The 23,469-nt window shown below is 44.7% G+C and overlaps 1 protein-coding gene across 4 annotated transcripts in view; it reads right to left on the reverse strand.

Annotated features, from left to right (window-relative positions):
- The window catches only part of TTC7A (tetratricopeptide repeat domain 7A), a 201,173-nt gene that overhangs the window by 72,372 nt on the left and 105,332 nt on the right, over nt 1-23,469 (reverse strand). For all 4 annotated transcript variants that reach the window (XM_072635672.1, XM_072635674.1, XM_072635671.1 and 1 more), the window contains exons 12-14: nt 16,147-16,264; nt 14,313-14,370; nt 11,162-11,234 (exon numbers count right to left, since the gene is read on the reverse strand). In XM_072635672.1, coding sequence (XP_072491773.1) covers nt 11,162-11,234; nt 14,313-14,370; nt 16,147-16,264 — 249 coding nt within the window. The remainder of the gene's footprint in view (nt 1-11,161; nt 11,235-14,312; nt 14,371-16,146; nt 16,265-23,469) is intronic.

Genomic DNA, 23,469 nt, shown 5'->3' on the forward strand with positions numbered 1-23,469 from the left:
CACCAAGTATAGCACAGGGTTGTATACGTTAGTAGGCGCTTGGTAATTATCTGAAAGAGGAATGAGATGAGATAGCTCCACTTTAAATCCAAACGAAGGAAGAGGAGGGCCTGCTCTTCCAGTTCTGTGCAAGAAGGATGGGCATCTGAGCCATTTCTTCTCTTACAAGAAACCTCTTGACCCAGCAAATGGTTACCTAGCCTTTGCTTGAAGGCCTCCAATCAGGGGGGATAGGCTACTTCCCAGGGCAGCCCACGAGTTCTAAATAGCACCAAAGGTTACAGAGATTTTTCTAACATTAAATTAAAATCTGCCTTGCTACAGATTTTGCCCAGTGCTCCTAGTTCTTCTGCCTTCTGAGGCTAAGCAGAACTATTTCCACCTCTCCTCCACGTGAGCTCTCCAATTCCCTGAAGACAGCTATAACCACCCCCTCTATCTTCTATTCTCCAGGTCAGACACCCCAATTTTTTAAAAATGACCTTCATGGTATGATTTCAAAGCAGGTGGGTCATACAGTGTGGAGGACACTGGATTCACAGCAAGGGAGATCTGAGTTCAAATCCTTTCTCAGACATTTTTACTGGCTATGACCCTAGGCAAGTCGCTTAACCTTTCTGAGCCTCAGTTCTGTTAAGCTGTGTTTCTAGTTCTTCACCTTTCTTGGGTCATACACCCTAGGCATCAGTTTCTTCAAGCCTGTGGGCCCCTCCTCTTAAGAATGTTTTTAAATTGTATTGAAATGCAGTCACCAAAATATTTTAGAGGTAGGAGGTATGTCAAGGGTTCATTTGGTATCTGAAGTTTTTAACCTGGGGTCTCTGAATTTGTTGGAAAAAAATTATTTTGGTACCTGCCCCCTGTGTCTTTACTCTCCTTTCTACTCCTATTTCACTTGCTAGACTGGACTTCATGTTGGCATTGAGACAGGGACTTAAGAGTGCTGTTTTAAACTATGACCAGTCCTTTTAAAGCTTTGGGTCCTGTTTTGCAGGAGATCAATGACTCCTTTAGACTGAGAACTTTTATTTTACCTCCTATTTGATGTCCAAATGTATTTTCCTTCTTCAGAAAATTTTAAATGCCACCAGAAAAACACTTGCTTTGATGGGCGTTTTCACCATCTCTCCTGCATCGTGTGCCTCTGAAATGGTGCATATTAGGAGCAACACTCATTTGGGCTCCAGTTCCCTTCCCTGCCCTGAGTCACTTTATTCTAGAGCGAGAGAACAATAGCCGAAAGTTGCAACAACAATACAAGAGACCGAGTTAGGCTGCAGAAGATGCCTTCATGGAAGAGATGGGACTCGACCTGAGCATGGACGAATTGGGAAAAGAGCATTCCAAGGAGGGATAGCAGCATGATTCAAGATGCAAAGATGGGGAAACAAGATGACGCAGCCTACTGCAGTGGAAGGTGCATTCTGGAAAGGAGTGGATGTAGTTGGGTAGCTAGAAGGGGACTTAAACTTCGAGAGGAATCAGGGCTAGGCACAACAGGCAATGGGCAGTTATTGTAGGTTAATGAAGAGAAAATCTAATGAACATATTGATTTAGGAAGATCTAGGGGAAGCTAGGTGGCACAGTGGATAGAGCACTGGGCCTAGAGTCAGGAAGACTCATCTTTGTGAGTTCAAATCTGACCTCGGATACTTACTAGCTGTGTGGGCAAGTCACTTACCCCTGTTTACCTCATTTTCCTCATCTGCAAAATGAGCTGGAGAAGGAAATGGCAAACCACTCCAGCATCTTTGCCAAGAAAACCCCAAATGGGGTCATGAAGGCTGAAAATGACTGAACAACAATCTGGTGATAGGATGCAGGATGTGCTGGAGCAAGGAAGAAACACAAAACCAGAAATGAAGGCTAACTCTTGATTTTGAACCTTAACTGAATCATGGAATTCAGAATCCTCAGAGTTGGCAGGAAATTTGGACAACATCTAATTGGACCTGTGGCTGACAAAGATGCCCTCTAGTACCTACCTGACACCCAGCCTTCAAGGGAGGAAGTACCGATTCCATCTCCAGAACTGCCCTTTCACTTTGGAATGGCTCAATTAGCAAGGTTTTTCTTACATCAAGCTTACATACGAGACTCTGCAATTTCCACCCACTATTCCTAGGTCTGCCCTTTGGGGCCAAGAAAAACAAGTCTGATCCCTTTTGCACAAAACAGCCCTTCGCATATTTGAAAACAGCTATAGCATTCCTTTCTGCAGTCTTATCTTCTCCAGGCTAACCATCCCTCGGCTCCTTCCAGAGATATCCATGTGGCATTAATTTTCAGTCCATGCCCATCCTATCTGGCCCTGTGTGCTCTCTTCAGCTTATCAAGGTTTCCTGTAAACGGTGATGCTCCAGAAGTAGTCTGACCAAGGCATGGTAGGGTACGACTCCTTCTAGACACCTTGCCCCTCTTAAAACAACCTGAGACAGGGTTCTGCTTTACGGCTGTCATGTCACACTGTTGCCCTTTAGAGAGCTTGTAGTCCACTAAAAAACCCAGATCTCTTCAGAACAAGTGTCATCTAGACACTCTGCCTTAGGTTTTCGGTTCTGGCTGCAGAACTCCAGACCAGGCTCCCAGGGACAGCACCCCAAGTTTTAACCTCCATCTGCCCCATTAATCCTACAAACTACTTCACATAAGCCTCACACCCACTGCCCACATATTTAAATGTGTACATGGCAACAAACCCAGGAGACTTCCTGTCAATTGGTCCCAATAACGCCCATGAGTTAGAAAAGGGTCTTAATGAGGTCAGAGTCACGGGTTCTGTCCCTCCTATTTGGCATCTCACAAAGGAAAAGTCAGCTTCCTGGGTAGAGATGGTCAGCATGGTCCTGGCCAGTAATCTTGCAAAGTGCTCAAGATGGAGGGGGAATGGACACAACTGGTTGAGAATACAGCTGGTTCAGTGCTGGAGAAACAAATCAGTATACACCCTACTTGAAATTCAATTCATCATACATCTATTGATTGCCTATTATAAGTGAGGCACTGGGAATATAAAGACAGAAAAACCCCAAGAAAAGCCTCTGCTCTCAAAGAGTTTCCATTTTTCTGGGAGTAGGATACAACATGTTACACAGAGAGGTGGGGCAGGAATATCCTTTTGGTTATAAGGGATGACACCATCATCTGGACAGTCTTATCTCTGGTCCTACCTTTCAGTCTTTCATTCTAGCTAATGCTTTGTCTACGATTACATTTAAGAAGAAAACAAACGATATCCTGAACCAGAAAACATTTTTATGTCCTATGTTAAATGCAGCTAGAATCAAAACACATGAAATCTTCAAAATCAACTAGAATTTGCTTGGAAATAGTACTAAAGAATGTAAACATTGAACCTGGGCTGGTACTTATCTGCAAGGCAGTATTCAAAAACCTACTCATTCCTGACAAACACACATTTTCAAAACCCTCTAACTCAGACTTGAAAACAACAGCCAGGGTAGGAGATAGGGGGAAGGGAGAGATAAAAAAGACACTGGGGAAAACATGACTCTTTCACCTACACATCTGATTGATTTTGTCCTTTATACGAGAAGTTAAGGCAGCTAGTGGATCGACTGTTGGGGCCTGGAGTCAGGAAGACCTGACTCAAATCTGGACTCAGATATTTACTGGCTGTATGACCCTGAGCAAGTCACTTAACCTTGCTTCCCTCAGTTCCTTATCAGTAAAATGAGCTGGAGAAAGAAATGGCAAAAAAATTCCAGTATCTTTACCAAGAAAGCCCCAAATGGGGTCCTGGAGTGTAGGACATGACTGAAACAATTCAACAATAGCAACAACTATTACAGCAAAAGTGAAAATTAATCACAGGTGCTTTAGTAATGACAGGCAATGAGTGCCAGATTGAGTCTCTGGACCTTCACACCAGCTATCTCCTATGCCCAGAATCCTCTCCTTCTAATAATCCTTGGCCTCCTTCAAGACTTCCCTTAAATGCTACTTTTGATAGGAAGTCATGCCTAGCCCCCCCCAACTGCCAGAGCTTTCCTCTCTAAGATTCTCTTCTGTTTTACTTGGTATGTAGATTATATTTGACTGAGTTACATGTTTTCTTCTCCATTAGAATATAAGCTCCTTTAGGACAGGGCATGTTTTTTATATTTTTTTTGTGTACCCAGAACTTGGTCCAGAAAGGCCAAGTAAATGTTGGGGCAGCTAGGTGACTTACTAGATAATGTGTCAAGCCTGGAGTCAGGAAGACCTGAGTTCAAATCTGGCCCCAGGCACTCACTAGCTGTGTGGTCCTGGGGAGATCCCTTAACCCTGTTTGTCTCAGTTTTCTCATCTGTAAAATGAGCTGGAGAAGAAAATGGTAAACCACTGCAGTGTGTTTGCCAAGAAAACCCCAAATGGGGTCATAAAAGAGTAGGAGTCATCTGAAATGACTAAACCGTAACAACAGTAAATACTGATTGATTGCTTCTAGAGGGAGCCCTACAGGACATTCCTTCATTATTTTAAGGGACTGATTTAAGGAAATTGTCTTATAGTTTTTTTTGGAAGGTGGGGTGGTTGTTGAGGGTCCCTTTGCTGCGAGGGCTAATTAGCCTCTATAGGCAGAGTGCTCACTAAGTACTCCTGGCAGAGCTCATGGTCCTCTATCACACATAAGGTTCACATCGCCAGTGGAACTGTACAGTAAATTTCCACAAACAACAAAATGAAAAATGAATCGGCAGTTGCTGACATAAACCTCTTCGAAGGGAACAAAAGACCAAATTCTATATTGACAAATGTGGCAGTTTATTAAATTAATTAGCGGTGTATCTTCAGAAACATGCTCCAGTAAAACAGGCCTTCTCACTGGCCCCCAAATACCCCTTCTCCACAGAGCTGCATCTCTGCTCATGCTGCCTCACGTGTCCTCCTTTCAACTCATCTGCTTATCTAAATCCTAGGCATGCTTCAAGGTCCAGCTCTCCTCTCCACCATGAAACTGTCCATGACCATTCAGCTCACAAGACCTCTTTTCTCTAAATTCCAAGCCAATATTGTTTCCCCTCTGCATCACTCAGTACATATTATCTTATCCCACTAGAAGTAGAGAATTTTAGAGCTGGAACAACTTATATCTAGTCAGTGCCTTCAAGTCTGCGAAGCACTGCCTCCTGTCCAATGTTCCCATTTTACAGATGATAAAGCTGAAGTGACTTGGTAAGGGTCATACAGTTGATGGCAGTCCAGTGATTCATATTAGAGCTGGCCTTACTCATAGAACAGGCAGCTTGCCTAAATGGTGTGACTTCAAGAATGCACAGAAGGCTGCCGTGTGGTGTTATTCTTATGTTTTGTCTTTCTGTCTAGACTATATTTTCCATACTGCTCCCCGTAATGAACTTTATATTCCACTCAAACTATACTAACAATTCCTCAAACTTGGTAGCCCAAATCTTCATTCTAGGGCAAGGGTAGGGAACCTGCAGCCTCAAGGTCACATGTGATCCTCTAGGTCCTCAGGTGTGGCTCACTGACTGAATCCAAACATCACAGAACAAATCCCGTTAATAAAAGAATTTGTTCTGTAAAACTTGGACTCAGTCAAAAGGCCACACCCAAGGACCTAGAGGGCCACATGTGGCTTCCAGCCTGCAGGCTCCCCATCCCTGTTTAGGTATGCACAACAAGCCACTCCCTGCTGCTTAGAATATGCTTCCCTCTCATTTCTGCCTCTTGAGAGTCCTGGTGTTTCTCTCAGGCTTAAGCCAAGGGCCCCTTCTTCTACAGAGCCTTCCCCAATACCTCCCAGTTTTTAGTGCTTTCACATGCCTCAATTTTCTTCATACTTTATTTATTTGTGTATATGCTGCATCCATTGGTAGAATGTAAATGCCTTGAAGGGGACATACTATATCATTTAATTTTGTCCTTAGAACTTAACATGTCTTACACATAAGACAAGGTCTCCAAGTTTAGGTGCTTAATAAATATCTGTTAAACTGAATTTAATTTACTCTCTTCTATCATTTTGTCTACCACCCCCCTTGCTGGGGATGGAAGCTCAATTCCAGGTGGACAGTCTCGGGCGGGTAAAGGTGGGAACTTCTAAATCTTAGAGTTCTCATGAGGCTCCCCCAGGAAACGACTGGGAATCGAGGTGAACCGAGCTATCTTGTGTATTTCCGCCTCTTCCCGTGAGAAACGTGATGGGAGAGAGCTCTCCCCGCCCTCGAGATTGTCCTGGATCTGGGCACACCTAACAGCAGGGTATTCAGATGCAAACTATGCGGCTGGAGAGCTTAAGTAGGATCAGGAAAGCCTGAAAGTTCTCTTGGGCGGAGGGGCCACGTGTGAGGACACAAGGCTCCGCTTTTCCTCTCTCCTCTCTCCCCTCCCCCTCTCTCCCCACTTACACTTCTACTTCCAATCTCTTATTGTAAGATCTTTGCCTCCTTGGGAGATTCTTCGCTCCCTCCTAAGGAAGAATTCCCCTGCACTTGTAACTAGACCCTGAAATAAAGCTCAACCCTTGTTCGAGTCTGGAACGTCCTTTCTCTCATACGAGCATCCGGTTTGGCCAACCGAAGACCTCCGATAGAGGTAAGGGAAGACTCGGGTAGTCCTCAGGCCTCTAGGCCTGGCACCCCCTACACACCCACACCCACCACCTCTAAAGCCCATAACAGGAGAAATCTGTGATTGGTCTAGTATATGTAATATATATGTTTCTTGGCATAGTTCCCTACACTAAATAACAGGTAGCATTTAATATAGTGTTCTAAGGTTTGCAAAGCCCTTTATCAATACTATCTCAATTCATCCTCACAGCAACTCTGAAATAATAGGTGCTATTATTATTTCTATTTTATAGATGAGGAAACTAAGGCAAACAGGGTTAATGACTTGCCCATGGTCACACAGCTAGCAACTGTCTGAGGCTGTGCTTGAACTCCTGGCTTCCTCACTTCAGGTCCAGAGCTCTTTTTACTACCCCACTTGAGGACCAAATTTCTTCTCCATTATTGATCTTTTCCTTTCGCTCCAGAACCAGATTTCCTTCAATTGAACAGGACACCTCTCCCTTGGGCACTCAAACATCACATGTCCAAGCTCATTTTGATTCCACAATTAATGTGAGTGATCTTTCAAGTCCCCTACTCTCCAAACCTTGGTATCATTTTTGAACCTACCTTCTTAATGACTTCTCCCGTCCACTGGATTCCCAAATCTCAGAGTCACTATCTTCATAATGTTTTTCGTAGCTATTCCCTCCCCTCTATTTCTACGTTCACGACCTAGCCCAGTGCAGCACCACTTGTCCACAGTACTATAAGGGCCTCCTAACAGAACTCCCACTTCTACCCTTTCCTGCTCCAAGCCATCCTTCATACCACTGTTGGACTGCTTCTGATCATCTGTTCACCAAATAAAATACAATCTCCTTACAGTGACCTTCAAGGTCTTTCACAAAATGGTGCCACTCAACTGTCCTGGCCTTTTCTTCTACAATTCTCTTTTGCACACTTGACTTTCTAGCTAAACTGGACTGTTTAGTGTTCTCTCTCTCTTTCCCATCCTTTGATCAAGTTGTTTCCAAAATCCAGCATCCCACTCCTTATTTAGTTCCTACCTATTCCCAATTAAATATCACTTCCTCTATGAAGCCTTGTGATTGCACTAGTCAATGAAGACTATTCCTTGCTTGGACTTCACTTGTCAATACCTCTTTTTTGCACTTATCATGTATTAAAGTTATTTGTGTTTGTATCATAAGCCACTAGATTACAAGCTCCCTGAGGGTGCTCTAAAGCACAAGAGATATTTAATAATGTTTCATGAACTGAATCAGTACTTTATGCTACCTGTAGTATCAGTGAGAAAGCTCAAATTCCTCTGTCATTACTATAAGAAAAAGAACCAGATAAAAGCCATCGTCAATCACAGATGCTATACAGCCAGGTGGGTGGCATAATGGAGTCTGGTAGTTGGAGGCAGGAAGTCCTGAGTCGGAATCCTGCCCTCAGAAACTAATTAGCTTGTACGATCCTGGGCAAGTCACTTAATCTCTGCCTCAGTCTCCTCATCTGTAAAGTTGGGTTAATAATATCATTGACTTCACATAATTGTTGATGGAGGTCAAAAACGGGATAATCTGTGTAAAGCATTTTGCAAGCCTTCAAGTGCTATGGAGATCGGTGAACAGTATGATGATGATAGTGGTGGTGGTGGTGGTGGTGAGAAAACTCCTTAACTCATTTCTTTTTGTCTGGTATGATTTAAATGATTTTGGAGGGCAGGGGCAACAGATTTACCTACTTGACAATGTCAGAATAACATCTTAATCAAAGAGTGCTGGAAAAATTAAGACTGTACAGATCATTTAGTCCACCCCTAGCTCCTGAGCTAGCATATCTATATAACTGTAAGGTTTGCAAAGCACTTTGATCCTCCCTGTGAGGTTGGTGCTATTTCTATTATTTCTATTTTACACATGTGGAAATGAAGGCTAACAGATGTTAAATGTTTTGCCCAGTATCATACAGCTAGGAAGGGTCTGGGACAGGACCTGAACTCAAGTCTTCCTGACTTGGACAGTCCAGCGCTCCACCGAGTAAGCTGTCCAGCTGCCTATCAGTGCTTCCTGAGGATGAGCCTGAGGCCCAAGAATTGCCCTGGGTACACAAGTACCTGGCAGCAGAACTGGGGGGGTGGTTTCTTTCTGTCAAGAATTCTACTCTAGAAAACCTTGCCTGGCATAATGCATTGTGGGTGGAGTATTAAACTGGCCCAGCCATTTAGGAGAGAAATAATCTGCCCCAAGTGACCTTGTAAGACTATCTGAGAGCTCATTCCCCAAAGAGACCAAAGAAAGAGGAAAAGGACCCAGACAAAACACTAACAAAATTGTAGCTGCAAAAGACTAGAAACTAAGGTGGAGGGAATGCCCACCAACTGGTAAAGCAGAGAGAGGAAAACAACTGAATCAATAACCATACCGTAAAAACAATAACTCTGCAAAGATTTCAGACCTCTGATCAATGCACTCGTCAATCATGCCTCCAAAGGACTGTTAATGAAGGCTGCAACCAGCCTCCTGACACAGGTGATGGAGAATGAAACATATGTTGTCTGGACATGACCAATGTGACAATTTGTTTTCATATGGATTTGCTACGAGGGTCTGGACTTTTCTTTTTTTAATGGTGGGTGGTAATGAAAATTGAGTTTTATTAATAAAAAAAGGAGCTTGCCAGGGATACAGAATGTGTTACAGATCAAGATCAGCCCCATCCACAGTTAGCTACATGGTATATTATTCTTTAAGGTTTGACTGCCCAAGAGATACAACAGTTTGGTTAATACCTGAGATAACTTTCCATCAGAATTTCATCTCTCTGGCTTTGGACTTTGGTCCCAGTTAAAATGCAAATCCCCACTGGCAGGGTTCGGAGTCTAAGCTCTTATCAGCCACTTTCATTTTCTATCTGTAGTGTGAATTAAATATCTGGAGAAAACTTGGATTGGGAAAAGGAAGAGAAAACCTAGTAAGGGCAATGGGATATATGTCACAAGGGGAGAAAAAGGGCAACAAGGCTCAACATAAAACTCTCCACTTTCCTGGTCTTGATGCCTGGCCCCCTGAAGTGGCTGAAAGCACTGGTTCTAACTATAGCTTGGGTGCTGTCCCTGAATTCTGGGAGGCCTAGTAAGGAGGCAAGAAGACCAGAGAGCTGGATGACCCTCTCCTTGGCCCGGGCCTGGGTCCTGCTTACCTGAATGTAACCTGACGGATTCTGCTCTAGCAAATATTGCTATTCATACCTGAGCTGGTTACAGACCTCTGCTTTCTGGTTTCCCCAGAAGTGGCACTGGCCATTTTCTAGGGCAGCCAAATGATGTCCAGAGCCTAGTTTAGGACAATCTAGTCCAAAGGCTGGTCAGTGTGGACCAAACTGAAGAGCTCTGAGGCCCAGGAAATAACCCTGGGAGACAACAGCCCTGAGAAGCAGGGGTCTAGTGAGCTCTTTGGGAAAACCAGAAAATGCCACAGGAGATGTGCTGAACAATTAAGGATATTAAAAAATGCATCACCAAAAGTTTATCATTAGCCGAACTGGCAAGAGAAATATAGGCTGTTTTACAAAGAGCTAAAAATAAACCAGTCTCAGGTATCTGTCTCTATGTTCCCCAAAGCAGAACACTGTTCCATAGATGGAGCCAAGCAAGAACAGAGAGTGAGAGGCTGGTCAAGAAACAACGCTAGACTAGAGGAAGGGTCACATCATAAGTGAAGGACAGTGGTCAACAGGAGTAAAAAAGTAGAGAGAGAGAAAGAGGCTGACAGACAGAAAGACGGAGTTACAGACGAACTGACAGAGAGACAAGGGACAGGGAACGGCAAAGGTGTAAGCAAGTGACAAAGACAAAGAACAACAGAGATAGAGTGGGAGGGATACAGGGATGGAAAGGGTATGTCTAGTTGGTCTCCCCAACTACTTAGATAAGAAAGTGAGGCATGGAGAGATATGTGACCTGCCTGTGGTCACAAGGCACTGGAGGTCAGTTATTCACAGCTTCAGAGTTCAGACACAGTTAAATTACCTAGAGAGGCATTCTTCTGAAATGGGGAATTCATTTGGAACTGTTGCACTGGCCCTTCAAAACTGGGTTCCTTTCAGTCCTGGGCTTCTATCTTGGAAAAGCTAACTCGGAGGATGAGCAATTCAGCTTGCCTGCTGTACTAAAAGCTCACCTAATCAGCCTGGAAAAGTCAAAAGGATTTGTCTATTTGAGCAGGGACATGGATGGCAGAGCATGGACTGCAGTGAGTCCCACGCTTGCCAAGGGAAGATAATTAGCAGATGAAATGTCAGTGCTTAGTTCCAAAGATTTATCCCTGATCGCAAGAGTGGAGCCTCTCAACTCAGCATCCCAAGATTAAGGAAAAAGCCTTCCAGCAGAACAAGGGCCCAAGCTAACAAGCAGATCCGCAGGTTTGCCTGGGAGGAGGATGGTTGCCAGGTCACTATGTTCCCCTGAGACTCCTGGAGAAAGCTAAGCCAAAAATGTAGGGTGAGAGCATAAACAAATGCTTAATATGGTCTCTTGCCATCTCTTGAGAGACAGGGACCTGAAATGCCCTGGAGAGGGGGTGGACAGAGCCCGTGAGCCCAGCAACCATGAACCACAACAACCTACCTGTCTGACAAGGGCCAGCTGCAAGGAGACATAGAGAATGATCTGATGGTCATCGGGGGCCAGGCTCTCAGCTCTGTGTGGAAGAACAGAACATATCAATCAATTCAAGTATGCAGGAAATGTCTCTGATCTACTTAATCCTGTTCTAGGCACTGTAAGGCATCTGCCTGGTCCCTACCCTTGGGGAGTTCATAATCCACTTGAGAAGACAAGAAGCAAAGAGAGGAAAACCTAAGAGAGAATAGGATCAATTTAAGTGCAGACTGGAACACTGACTGCCTGGATATCTGTGCAGAAGGGATTGTGAAAAGGGTGATCAGACTGGGCTGGGGACTTGAGAAGGGATGGGTCCTCAAGGACAGGTAAAATATGCGTGTGTATATGTGTGTGTGTGTGTGTGTGTGTGTGTGTGTGTGTGTGTGTGTGTGTGTGTGTGTGTGTGTGTGTGTGTGTGTGTGTGTGCGTGTGCGTGTGTAGAGAGAGAGAAATATATCTTTATCTATCTATCCATATCTATATCTATACATCTATATACAGATATGTAGATATCTAGAGAGAGAGAGACAGACAGACAGACAGAGAGGTGGGAGGAGGCTCCAAGGCTCTGAGCTAGGTCCCTCAGTCACTCCTGACAGAAGACAAGTTGAACTCCATCCATCTCCACCCCCTCCCCACCCTAGGCCTCGTCCGCTGAGCTGCCTGCTGGCCTCCCCACCTCCCTCCTTGCAGAGGGAGCCCAGAGCCAGGTTCCTCTGCAGAGCAGATGTTTCCAACTTGGTTAAGGCTAGGGGCCAGGGAATGAGGAAGCCGGCACCTGTGCCTTCAAGTGCCCAGCAAGCCCAGCTGCAGGAGGGGGATTAAAAGCAATGGAAAAAGCCCATCCCAGGAAGCTGAGAGGGGGCAGATGGACCAGATTACTGACCTCAGGGACAGTTCCCTGACCCTTTCTGACCTCCAGCTGGGCTGCTGGGGACAGAAACATTTCCATCAGCCTGGGATGGACTGAGGAGTCAAGAATAACAGAGAGGATAAGTAGCTATTTGCTTGGTCCCTGGGTAACTTGTCTCAAGTACAAGAGTAAAACAAAACTGCCTATAAGCCCAACCTTCTCAACAGTGTGAAGGAGGGCTCAGGGCCTGAGGTCTTCCAGGTCCTGCCATCAGACCCCAGCCTCTGAAGAGGAGGGGAGAAAACAGGAGACAGAATAAGAGGTACGAGAAAAAGGGGATGGGGTAGAAAAGAGTTGGTAGTAAGAGGCATAAGAGAGAGGAAGGAGAAGGACAGCTCTAGGGTCTGAAGGAACCTAAGAGATCTAATTCAACCCTATGATTCTACAGACCAGGAAACTGAAGCCCAGAGGGGTTAGGTTACCCAGCTACTTAGCAGCAGATCCAGAACTCAGATCCCCTGACTCTCCCCATCTTGCCACCTTCATGTTCTATTTCTCATCCACTTAAGGAACCTGGGCTCCCTTCCCCATCAAAGGAAGGACCTAAACCCAGATCTTCACACCCAGAAGGAAGCAAGGTCAGAGGCCAAACCCTATGAGATAACATGGCACAGAAAAGGGCTGCCATGAAGCAATCCTCAGCCAAGCAACCCTGCCCTACCTGCCCAAGCCCCAAACTACCATTGGGTGGGACTGGATCAGTCTACCTCTCCTTTTCCTCCTCCTCCTCCTCATCAGTCCAGAAGGCAGTGGAGACTCCTGCCTGACAAGTCTCTTCAGTGTCCCCTAAACAAGCCTTGCTTGTTGTCCCAAACTCAGATGCTCCCTCCCTGCAAAGTCCTCCCCACCTTCTGCCTCTCCATCCTTCAAGGCCCAGGCTCCCCTTCTGTCTCTCCTTAAAGCTCTCACAGCCTGGGATGTCTGGACCACTTGGAGGCTTATGTTTTGATGAAATGAGAGTCATGTATGTCATGGGCTCTGCACAGGCTAAGGAATCAAGTTAGTCAAGAAAGAAGGGAGGAGAGAGGACAAGTGAGAGGGGGGAAGGGAGTGACACAGAGACATGGAGAGAAAGGGAATTTTAACAAGTATTCTGTCACCACACTCCTGCTGCCTGCAAAAGAGGAGGACAAATCTAGCTCCAGCCTCCCTGTAACCCTGGGCTGCTAAGGCAACACTTCATGGTTAGGGGCAGGAGGGAGATGATTACATTAGCATCCATGTGACTCCTGGGTGGCCCAGGACAGTCAACGTAGACATAAAAAACAGAAACTTGGCATTTCTATTGTCTCTTTTACTGGCCACAATGTCGACCTTCTCTTCTCGCTAAGATTTCCCTATACCTACCAAGTTTTCCAAGATTGTGGGGACCAGCCACGTACAATAGTACCTACATCACTCTGTGGCCTGGACTGATCCGTTTTAAGAATGTGTGCTGTTAGCATTAAGAGTCTGGGGCCAAAAAAATGCCTAGTCATAAATTCATGGTGTGACCTCGAGCAAATCATTTTGCCTCAGCCTCAGTTTCCCCAACCGCAAAATGATAATACTTGTCCAACATAACTCAGAGCAGTATCATGAGGACCAGATAAGGCTGAGCCAGAGAACTACGGGCAGGCAACAGTACATACATTATTCCACTTCGGTGATATGTTGGTTGTCTTTCCTGAACTGCTTTTTCTCTTTTTAACTCTTCACAGTAAGGGATGATTCAAAAGGTTGTGGATAGGGAAGAGATATATTTGGAAATGATGATAAAAAAAACCAAAGGAGAGAATGAAAAAAATTAAAAGAAAAGAGTCTTGAACAAATTTTTTTAAGAGGATGAAGAGTTATACCAACATAAGGAATGAGACTAGTGATCAAAAAGCAAACCTAGGGCAGTGGTTCTCAAACTGTTTGGTCTCAGGACCCTCTTACACTCTTAAAAATTATTGAGGACCCTAAAGAGCTTTTGTTCATTATATCTATTGCTATTAACTGTGTTAGAAATTAAAATGTTTTAATATTATTATGAAAACAGTGTTGACCTCACTGATCTTAGCATCTCTCGACCACACTTTGGGAACCACTGGTCTAGGAGAAGGGTTAAACAATGTAACATCTGTAAAGTGCTTGGCACAGTGCCTGCACACAGCTGATGCTAAATAAACGTTTGTTTCTTTCTCCCCCTCCCTCCTCCCTTACTTTTGGACTCCTTACCTCTGTAGTGTCTTGAGGGCTTTCTTGTTCAATTCATCTTGTGTGGATTTCAGTGTTGCTAGAGGAGAAAAGCATAGAAAAAAACCATGAGTGTCCCATTCCAGGCTTGCTGAATCAGCCCGTTCCTACCCCAAGTGGTCGTCTAGCATGGAACACAACCTAAGCTCTTTTAGGGCCTGGCATGCAGGAGGGCCAAGAACCATCAAGATATTAGCAGGAGCACCCCATGCCTCGAAGTTTCCTAATGAATGGCACCAGAAAGAATGATTGGGACACTGCTCCCTAGTTCCCTCTCACTTCATTCCTTATCCCACAATGCTGCCTGGCTCTCTGCTCCAGCCAGTCAAACCTTGTCCATCTTCCAAGGTCCGGCTCACACCCCCCCACTATGAAGTCTTCCCTGCCTACTTAGCCCATGCTGAGCTCTCCCTCCTCCCAACCCTAACAGTAAGAACCTGATGAGGCCCAGAGATGCAAAGTAACTTGCCCAGGGTCACATAGCTAATAAGCATCAGAGGCGAAATTTGAACCTGGGTTCTTCTTCCTAAGTCCGGTAGATCACCTCACTGTCTCAAACTGAGATATTCTGTCTTCAACTGTTCTCTCCCGGTTTCCAGTTCTGTCTTATCTGGCCAAACTGACTTTGCTCTTTCTCATTTCCCTCTGCCCCCTACTCCTTCACCAAGTACAGGGTTGGGTCCTCCTCCTCTGCTGTTCCTTGCACATCTCCTCATCCCATGGGCTGTCCTCCAGTGCCTAGCATACAGTAGATACTTCATAAACCCTTGTTCCCTCCCCCCAGCCCCCATCCACCTTGAATCTCTATGGTTTAGCTCAGTGCCCAGCATATAGCTGGTGTTTAATGCTTACTGACTTGACTTGGTTTGTATTAATTGCTTAGGCAGAGAGTATTTCACTCCAGCTACAACCTGGCCAGAGAAAGAGCTGACTTCTAGAGAAATAAGAGCCAAAGAAAATGAAACTAGGTTCTGTTAACCTGCAACCCCCTGAATCGTGGGGTTAATGGAAGGATGTTGGATGTTCCAGACTGAGACTTTTCATAGATGGAGTGAAGGATTCCTAAAAACTTAAATGTAATATGAATGTAAATCAAATCTTACTTAAAATGCATTAGGAAAGCTTGTTATCTAAAGGGATTTGTCTCTAAATCCCATCAAACATAGCCTTTTTTGGTAAAGTCAGTAATCTCATCACAGGATTTAGTGGCAAAAGGGCCCTTCTAGCATAATATGCTAACTGAGATGCTCTCACAAATGGAGTTTGCGTAAAGCAAGGTTCACTTGTGTACTCTGGACCATAATCTAACCCACAGGGATGACTGCCAAAGAAATTATCATCCTTTAATGAGAACTAGGACAGCCTAGGATTGTGGTAGGTGCTATGTTCTTTTTCTTTCCATCTTTATGTTTTATTGAGAGGTGTAGCACTGATATACAGCAAGCAAAAAAGACTGACCCTGAAAGTGTGAGACAGTGAAAGGAGAAGGCAACGGGACCTATAAGCTCCCTTCAAATCAAGCCAAAAGGATAAAAAAAGGAGGTGTGATTTCCAGAGCTCACTTGGTAAAGAAGCCAGCCTGAGGGGGACTGGGGAAGGAATCTCTAAGCCTAGAATGCAGCCTGTGAGAAGCTGAGGTATTGGGTCAATCAACCAACTAACAAGTGCAAACAGCCCTGGACTGGAAGTTGAGATACCAGATCCAACTTCCAGCTTTGCCAGGAACTAGGTGAGCCCTCAGCAACCAGGCCACTCATCCCACTTGTCAGGCCAGAGTCCCGAGAGTGGAGATTTCTACCATCACCTGCTCACTTACCATCTGTTGCCTGGAGGCTGTAGGTGAGACCCAGTGCCAGATAACCTTTGGGGAGAAACTCCCCAGCTTTGTCCTGTAGGTTGATGACCATCATGGCAAATTGTTCTGCCTCTTCCAGCTGCCAAGAGGAAAAACAAAGGTCTCTCGATAAGCTGCACACTGGGCGCCAAATAAAATTTAAGAAAAGAAAGTTAGCGGTTAGGCCATTCTTGCTAGCTTAAAATGCTACTCTTAATGAACAGAGCTCAACTGGAGGGGAAGAAAGAAGAAAGTTAACCTAGTATATTGAAAGTGAAAAAATCATTTGGTTTTGGCTACAAGACGCAGGCAAAGGGATATGCATCACAGGCATGTACATCCTCTTACAGTTACTGATTGTTCTGAGTTAAGCCTCACCTGCCCCTCAGCTCTTTCACCCTAGTCCCAAAGCCATTGGCCTGAGCGCCTCACTGAACTCTCTGAATGATTCATTGATATGCCACAGGACCATAGATTTAGGGCAGAATGGACCCTTGGAGATCATCAAGTCTAATCCTCCTCATTTTACAGAAAAGCCTTGTGGGGACCAAGTAACATGACCAGGACCACACAGCTATTAAGTATGTGGTGGGAACTGAACCTGGTTCAGCATACCACCACACTGTCTCCACCTGAGATAAATAAAAGCAGATAGCACTTCTCAATCTTACTACCTAGAATGTTCTGTAGCTAAATGAGGCAGGAAGGCGTAATAGAAAGTAGCCTCTGGACTAGGCTAAGTCAGAAGTCTCAGTTTCTAGTCCCTAACCAGACTCTGCCATCAATAAGCTGTGAAATCTTGGGCAAGCTACTTAAACTGTTTAGGCCTCAGTTTCCTCATCTGTAAAACAGAGGTTGAATGGAATGGTCCAAGGTTCTTTTCAGCCCTAAAACCTTACAATGTTCACAAAAACTGAATTACAGTCATGCAAAAAAATATACCTAAATGCTAAGAGGATCCTGAAGACCTTAAAGGGGTGGAAAGAGCCAGGTAGGACCAATGGGAAGAGGCTCTGAGGAAAAGCAAACCTTGATGTAAGGCATTCAAACAGGTAGCTTGGAGGAAGGAAGTGACCAGAGTTAAGTGTGATGGCCAGGGAACACCTTTTCCACATGAAAGAGGACTTGACAGGGGGTCCCCACAATGGCCTTTTCAAGCAGGGTCTACTTTGTTGGATGGAGAGTCAGAGAACAGTCAAGAGGTCAGAAACTTTAGGACCAAACTTTACCCAAGCAAGATGGCTGGCCTATCATGAGGACCTGAGATAAGCAAGGGACCCAGAGGATCACAAGATTTAGAGTTGGATGGACCCTCAGAGAACTTTTAATCCTGCCCCCTTGTCTTACAAAGGAGGAAATTTAGGCCCACAGAGGGGATATTGCCTTTCCAGATATCATATAAGTAACAGAATAAGGATCTGAACTCAGTTTTCTCCCATGGGTCTTTCTGATCCAGGACACTGAGGAAAGAAGTCCAGCTGGGTCCCTCTGCCCAAGACCAGCACATTATCGAGCAGTCACCCTGATTCAGTCCTCCAAGGCTGGGGCCAAATGAGATAGTCAGAAGTGTTCATGAGGTATGATAGGTCCCAACTCTCCCATAGCTCTCCCTTTCCCCTACAGTATAATGGGTTAGGTGAGTTTCCCTTAAACTCAACAAAGTGATCCCCAGAAGTGGGGGTCACCAACATCTGCCCACCTAGAATGGCATCAGGCTCAGTAGTGCCTTTGCCCCTTCCAGGGAACAACTTTATCACCTCTCAGGAAAAAAACCAGCCTAATCCAGAAGTGAATCCGTCCTATCACTCCTGGCAAAACTAGAAATCCCCAGGCCTCTGGGCGCCCTTCTCCAAATGTCAGGTTTGCCTGGTACTTGGCTGCTCATCTTGACATGCTTTGTCTGGGGAACTTCCTTCTCTTCATATCCTAATCTTTATATTCCCCCAGGAAAGGGCTGGAAGGGAGGGAAAAGAGGAAGCCTGGCCAGCAAGCAGGGAACCTGGAGATCTGGGACACAATCATCTCTCATCAGGCCCCAGTCACCTCTTCAGATGGGCCAGGCAGCACGTAGGGACAGACAACTCTGTCCAGGGGAAAATGGCCTGGGGTTGTTTTTGTCCTGGGAGCTGGAGAGACCGCTCCAGATGGAAGAGGAGAGTGTACAAACATATGATGCTCACATTTCTGGCACGTTCCCAAGGAATCACCCGCAGTATGGGTGACAATCACACACAAGGCATGTCTGTCAAGTTCATCAGGTGAAATGTAGGACCCCTGCCTTTCTCTCATCTCCACTCCCCACCCTAGTCCTTATCCATACTCTGTACACCTATGGATGCATCAACCCACTCAGGCCCTCACTTTTTCCACTCTCATCAACATCAGAGCTGCTTGTGCCCACCCTAATCAGTTCAACTCCCAAGAGGCAGGGGATGCTGTCCAGCCACCCGCACCCCCTGCTGCTAGAGTGGGTTTGTGTGTGCCTTCAAAGCTTTCAAAAGTCAAGCAAGACTGATCCTGCCTGAAATATCTATACTGTAGCCCCCCCATCAAGAGGGGGCTTACATAACAAGCCAGTCACACCCTACTTTCAAGTTGCCCCAACATGCGTACTGTCTAAAGAGGTCAGTATGTGCTAGAGCAACTAGGTGGCCTAGTGTACTAGCCTTGGAGCCAGGAAATCTGTCCTCAGACACTTCCTGTTGTGTGACCCTGGGCTCACATGAGGTATTTAACCTCTACAGGTTAACAGTAAAATAAGGATAATGACAGCACTGACTTCCCAGGTTTGTCATGAGGATGCAATGAGCTACATAATGTGCTTTGTAAGTCTTAAAGTAGTCAAGAACTACATTTTGTTATTATTATCATTATCATTATTTTATAACAAAGAAGCCTGCCCTAACTAGGGCCAGCATTCAAAGACACAAATGGCCTTTTACTCTTTGATTTACAGAAAGGGGAAAAGAAGTCTTTAATTCTCAGACCAATCCTAACATAGGCATTGGACATGCCCAGGATGGGGTCAGTAATTCACAAAGGCCACCACAGAGGCCGGGCACGCAGCACAGAAAGGGAATGTACTTCCTCAGCAGAGATGGAGATGATTCAGGCTGTCACCATGGCTACAGGCCATGGAAACTCCTAACTCGGCCTCCACTCCCACCCTATCCCATCCCACAGAGAGAACCAGGGCATCCACAGGGGGTTCAGGACTGTACACACACACACACACACACACACACACACACACACACACACACACACACACACACACACACACACACACACACACACACACACACACACACACACACACACACACGAAGGAAATTTACAGTACATACCTTATTTTATGTGATTGTCACAATACATGCTAGCATTTACCTGAGAAGTAGGTGCTATTACTACTCCCATTTTACACATAAGGAAACTGAGGATCAGACCTTTTATTTTAGCTCTGACCTCTGTTTGAGATCACAAAAGTGAATGCCTAAGATGGGATTCAAATGAAGGTCTTCTTGCCTCTAAGTGCAGTGCCTTGTCTACTGGGCCACAGTAGCCCTCACTGTTGATACCTGGGGCTACCAGAGGAGGGAGAGGACCTGTAACACTTCAAAGGATCCCAAGATCTACCATATAAAAGGGCCCTTCAAGCTCATCGAGTCCAGTATCCCTAAGAGATCATAAAAATGGGAAAGGGTCCCACATGTACAAAAATATTTATAGAAGCTCTCTTCGTGGTGGCCAAAAACTGGAAATCAAGGGGATGCCCATCAATTGGGGAATGGCTAAACACGTTATGGTATATGAATGTAATGGAATACATTGTGCTATAAGAAATGATGAACAGGAAGACTTCAGAGAGGCCTGGAAAGACTTATATGATCTGATGCTGAGTGAAGGCAGCAGAACCAGGAGAACTTTGTGCACAGCAATGACCACAGTGGGTGAGGAATTTTTCTGGTAGACTTAGTGCTTCATTGCAATGCAAGGACTTAAAAAATTCCCAATGGTCTTCTAAGGCAAAATGCCTTCCACATCCAGAGAAAGAGCTATGGAATTCAATTGCAAACTGGAGCAGATCACTTTTGTGTGTGTGTGTGTGTGTGTGTGTGTGTGTGTGTGCGCGCGCGCTGCATTTTGGTTTGTTAGATGATTTCTCCCACTCATTTTAATTTTTCAACACAGCATGACTATAGTGAAAATGTAGGAATTAATAGGAATGTATACGCAGAACCTATACAAAATAGTATGCCGTCTTGAGGAGGGAGGGGGAAGGGAGGGGAAAATAATAATCTAAATTATATGGTAGTGATTGTAGAACACTGAAAATAAACTAATAAAAGATCATCTAGTCCAATTCCCTTATGCTACAAATATGGAAACTGAGGCTCAGGGCAGAAAAGTGACATTCTACATTCACAGGCAGCAAACAGCAAAGTTGGGGTCTAAAATGAGGCTTTGTGACTCCCATCTAGTGTTCTTTTCATCATCTCAGACTGCCCCTCATCCCTCCCTGCCCCAGAGACCACCCTATGGAGGCACCCACTTGGCCTGAATGTGGAGGCCCACTCCTATGGGGCAGTCCACTAGCTGAAAAACCCAAAATGGTCTGGAGGGAGGGAAATAATCATAAATTATAATGACAAAGAGAACATGATAAGGATTCTTCGGCTTCAAGTCACTGACAGACCTAATTTAACCTTCTGTTGTCTGAATTTTGGCTGCCCAGGAATGTGTCTCCCAAATTATTTCTATAATCAAACAGTTTCATGGAAGAGATGGGACTAAGGCTATAGCAGAACAGAGAGAGGTGGCAGCACCAGCTGAGGACACTGCAGTACTGGGCACAGCAGCCCTTCATATCTTTATGTAAATCAATCAGCAAAATTAGTATACCAGGATCACATCACCTTTGCTCACGTGCACCAAAATATTTAAAGCAGCATCATTTTGTAGTACGTGCAGCTTTGTAACAAGAACTAGACCTTCCCCAGTCCTACACAAATGTAATGGAGTATGACTGTGAAATCCTATGTGTGATGAGGAAAGAGAAGCCTAAGAAGACTCAGATGCAGAGCGCAGTAAGCAGCACCAGGGAAAGAACATGCACAATGGCGACAATAAAAGATGGCGACAAGAATAGGCGGGCCCACGGGAGAGACAGAAGGAGACACCACCACCCCACTCCTTTCCTCTGCAGAGGCGAGAGGTTCACACGAGTGGAACATTGCATATGGAGGGAGGACTGTTTTCCTCATCTTTCTCTTTTTCTTTCCAAAAATATTATTTGTTATATGGGGAGGCTCTCTGGAAGAGGAAAGGGGGAGGGATAATGGTGACGTCAGCAAGAAAAGATTTCAATAAAAATTTAATTAAAAAAAAAAAGAAAAAACCCTCAAGTGTACCTTAATTATATTAATAAACTCACACAACAAAACTTAAAAGCAGAATTTGAACCCAGGGCTCTAACTCCCAAATCCTGTGCTCATTCATCAGATAGTATTACTGCCTTCTATCAGTCACAACAGGTCTGTGTAAGGGATGATTTTCCCTGTTTTGCAGGAGGAAGCCAAGCCTGGGGGATAGAAGCAGCCTCCTTGAGGCACTGCAGGCAATGGGAGATCACAGACAGGGCAGGGAGAATGCAGCCTACTCTAGATCCCCAGTCTCCTTATTCTTCAGTTAGAGGCTCTGTCCACATCCAACAAAGTCTGGTCAAGGCAACCTGTCACACCTGGCAGGGCTGTCATGTGACTATCCTGTCTGCTCTCCCACGTCAAAGAACAGGCAAAAGTAACATACTAATTACTTGATGCAATCTCCGGCACTACTCCCCTGCTGGGTCTCTATGCCATGCCAAGGAACCATATGGAAAAGTGTGCCCTTGCAAGGAAATCCTCCTTTTGGCACAGAGCCCAAATCCCATTTTCCTGAGGTGAGATTAAGATGCTAATTTGATGCTGTAACAAAACTGAGCTGGTAGCCTTACCTGATACCCTGCTAAATAATGACAGAAATGGATAAAAATTATCCATTTATTTTTAGTTTTCAACATTCGCTTCCATATGACTTTGAGTTCTAAATTTTTCCTCCTCTATTCCCTTCCCCAAGATGGTGTATAATCTGACATAGATTAAACATATAGCTTCATTTTAAACATATTTTCACATTAAATCATGTTGTAAAGAAGAATTAGAACTAATGGGAGAAACCATGAAAAAGAACAAAATAATAACGGTAGATATTAATGGGGAACTCTCTAAAATATCTTTATACAGTTTGCTTCAAAATCACCCTCATTTCTGAATATAACGCTTCTCTACCCAGAAAGCCATCCTTAGTAACAAAGAATTAAAAAAAGGAGAAAGGAAAACGAATCCATCAACCCCACCTGATAGTACAGATAACACTTAACCCAGACAGTTTTACATCTCTGTAAAAAGTGGTAAGAGGGGCAGCTTTCTCCATCTCTCCTTTCTTCTTCTAACTATACTGCGTTCGGTTTGGTTTTGTGCGTACCAGAGGTGTCGAACTCAAAGAAAAATGGGGACCACTAAACCCCAAGAGTCGTAAAAGAACTGGACACGACTGAAAAAAGATGCAATGACAAACTATACATAAGAGTCTGTGTGGTACACATATTGACTTAGAAAACTACACATTAATGTTCCTATGTTCCATCATATTTTTATTTTAAAAAATGTTCCCCATTTAATTACATTTTAATTTGGTTCTGGCCATACTCAGGAGTGTTGCAGGCTGCAATATACCTCTGGTCTACATTATCATAGTCAGTGTGTATGTTGTTTTCCTGGTTTTGCACACTCTACTTCACATCACTTCAACAAAGGCAGGCTATGCTTCTCTGATTTCTTCATAATCATTATTTCTTATGAAATAGTAAACATTTCATTTAAAGTCTGAAAAAGGGCTTTAACCTGGATGACCCCTTTGAGCCTCACAATAATCCTGTGAAGTAGGTAACACAGGTATTAAATTAAGGGACTTGACTTAGAGGTAGGATGAGTGCCCAAGGCTTCCTGAGTCTAAGTCCACCTCCCGTCTCCTAGGTCTAACTGCTTTTCTATCCATTCACTAGGGACTGGAAGACCTGTGTGTTTTTAGGTAGGGACGAATTTTGCCACTGTCTCCTCCGCCAGACCGAGGCTAGGGATCACCTAACCCAACACCCCTCATTTACAAATGCCTTATGAGGTTAGATGTCTTGCCTAAGAGCACATTAGGTAGCAAATGATAATAACAGAAATTCGAACCCAAGCTCTCCCAGTCTAGCTCCAG

Source organism: Notamacropus eugenii, chromosome 1 (genome assembly GCF_028372415.1).
Source record: "Notamacropus eugenii isolate mMacEug1 chromosome 1, mMacEug1.pri_v2, whole genome shotgun sequence".
NCBI lineage: Eukaryota > Metazoa > Chordata > Mammalia > Diprotodontia > Macropodidae > Notamacropus > Notamacropus eugenii.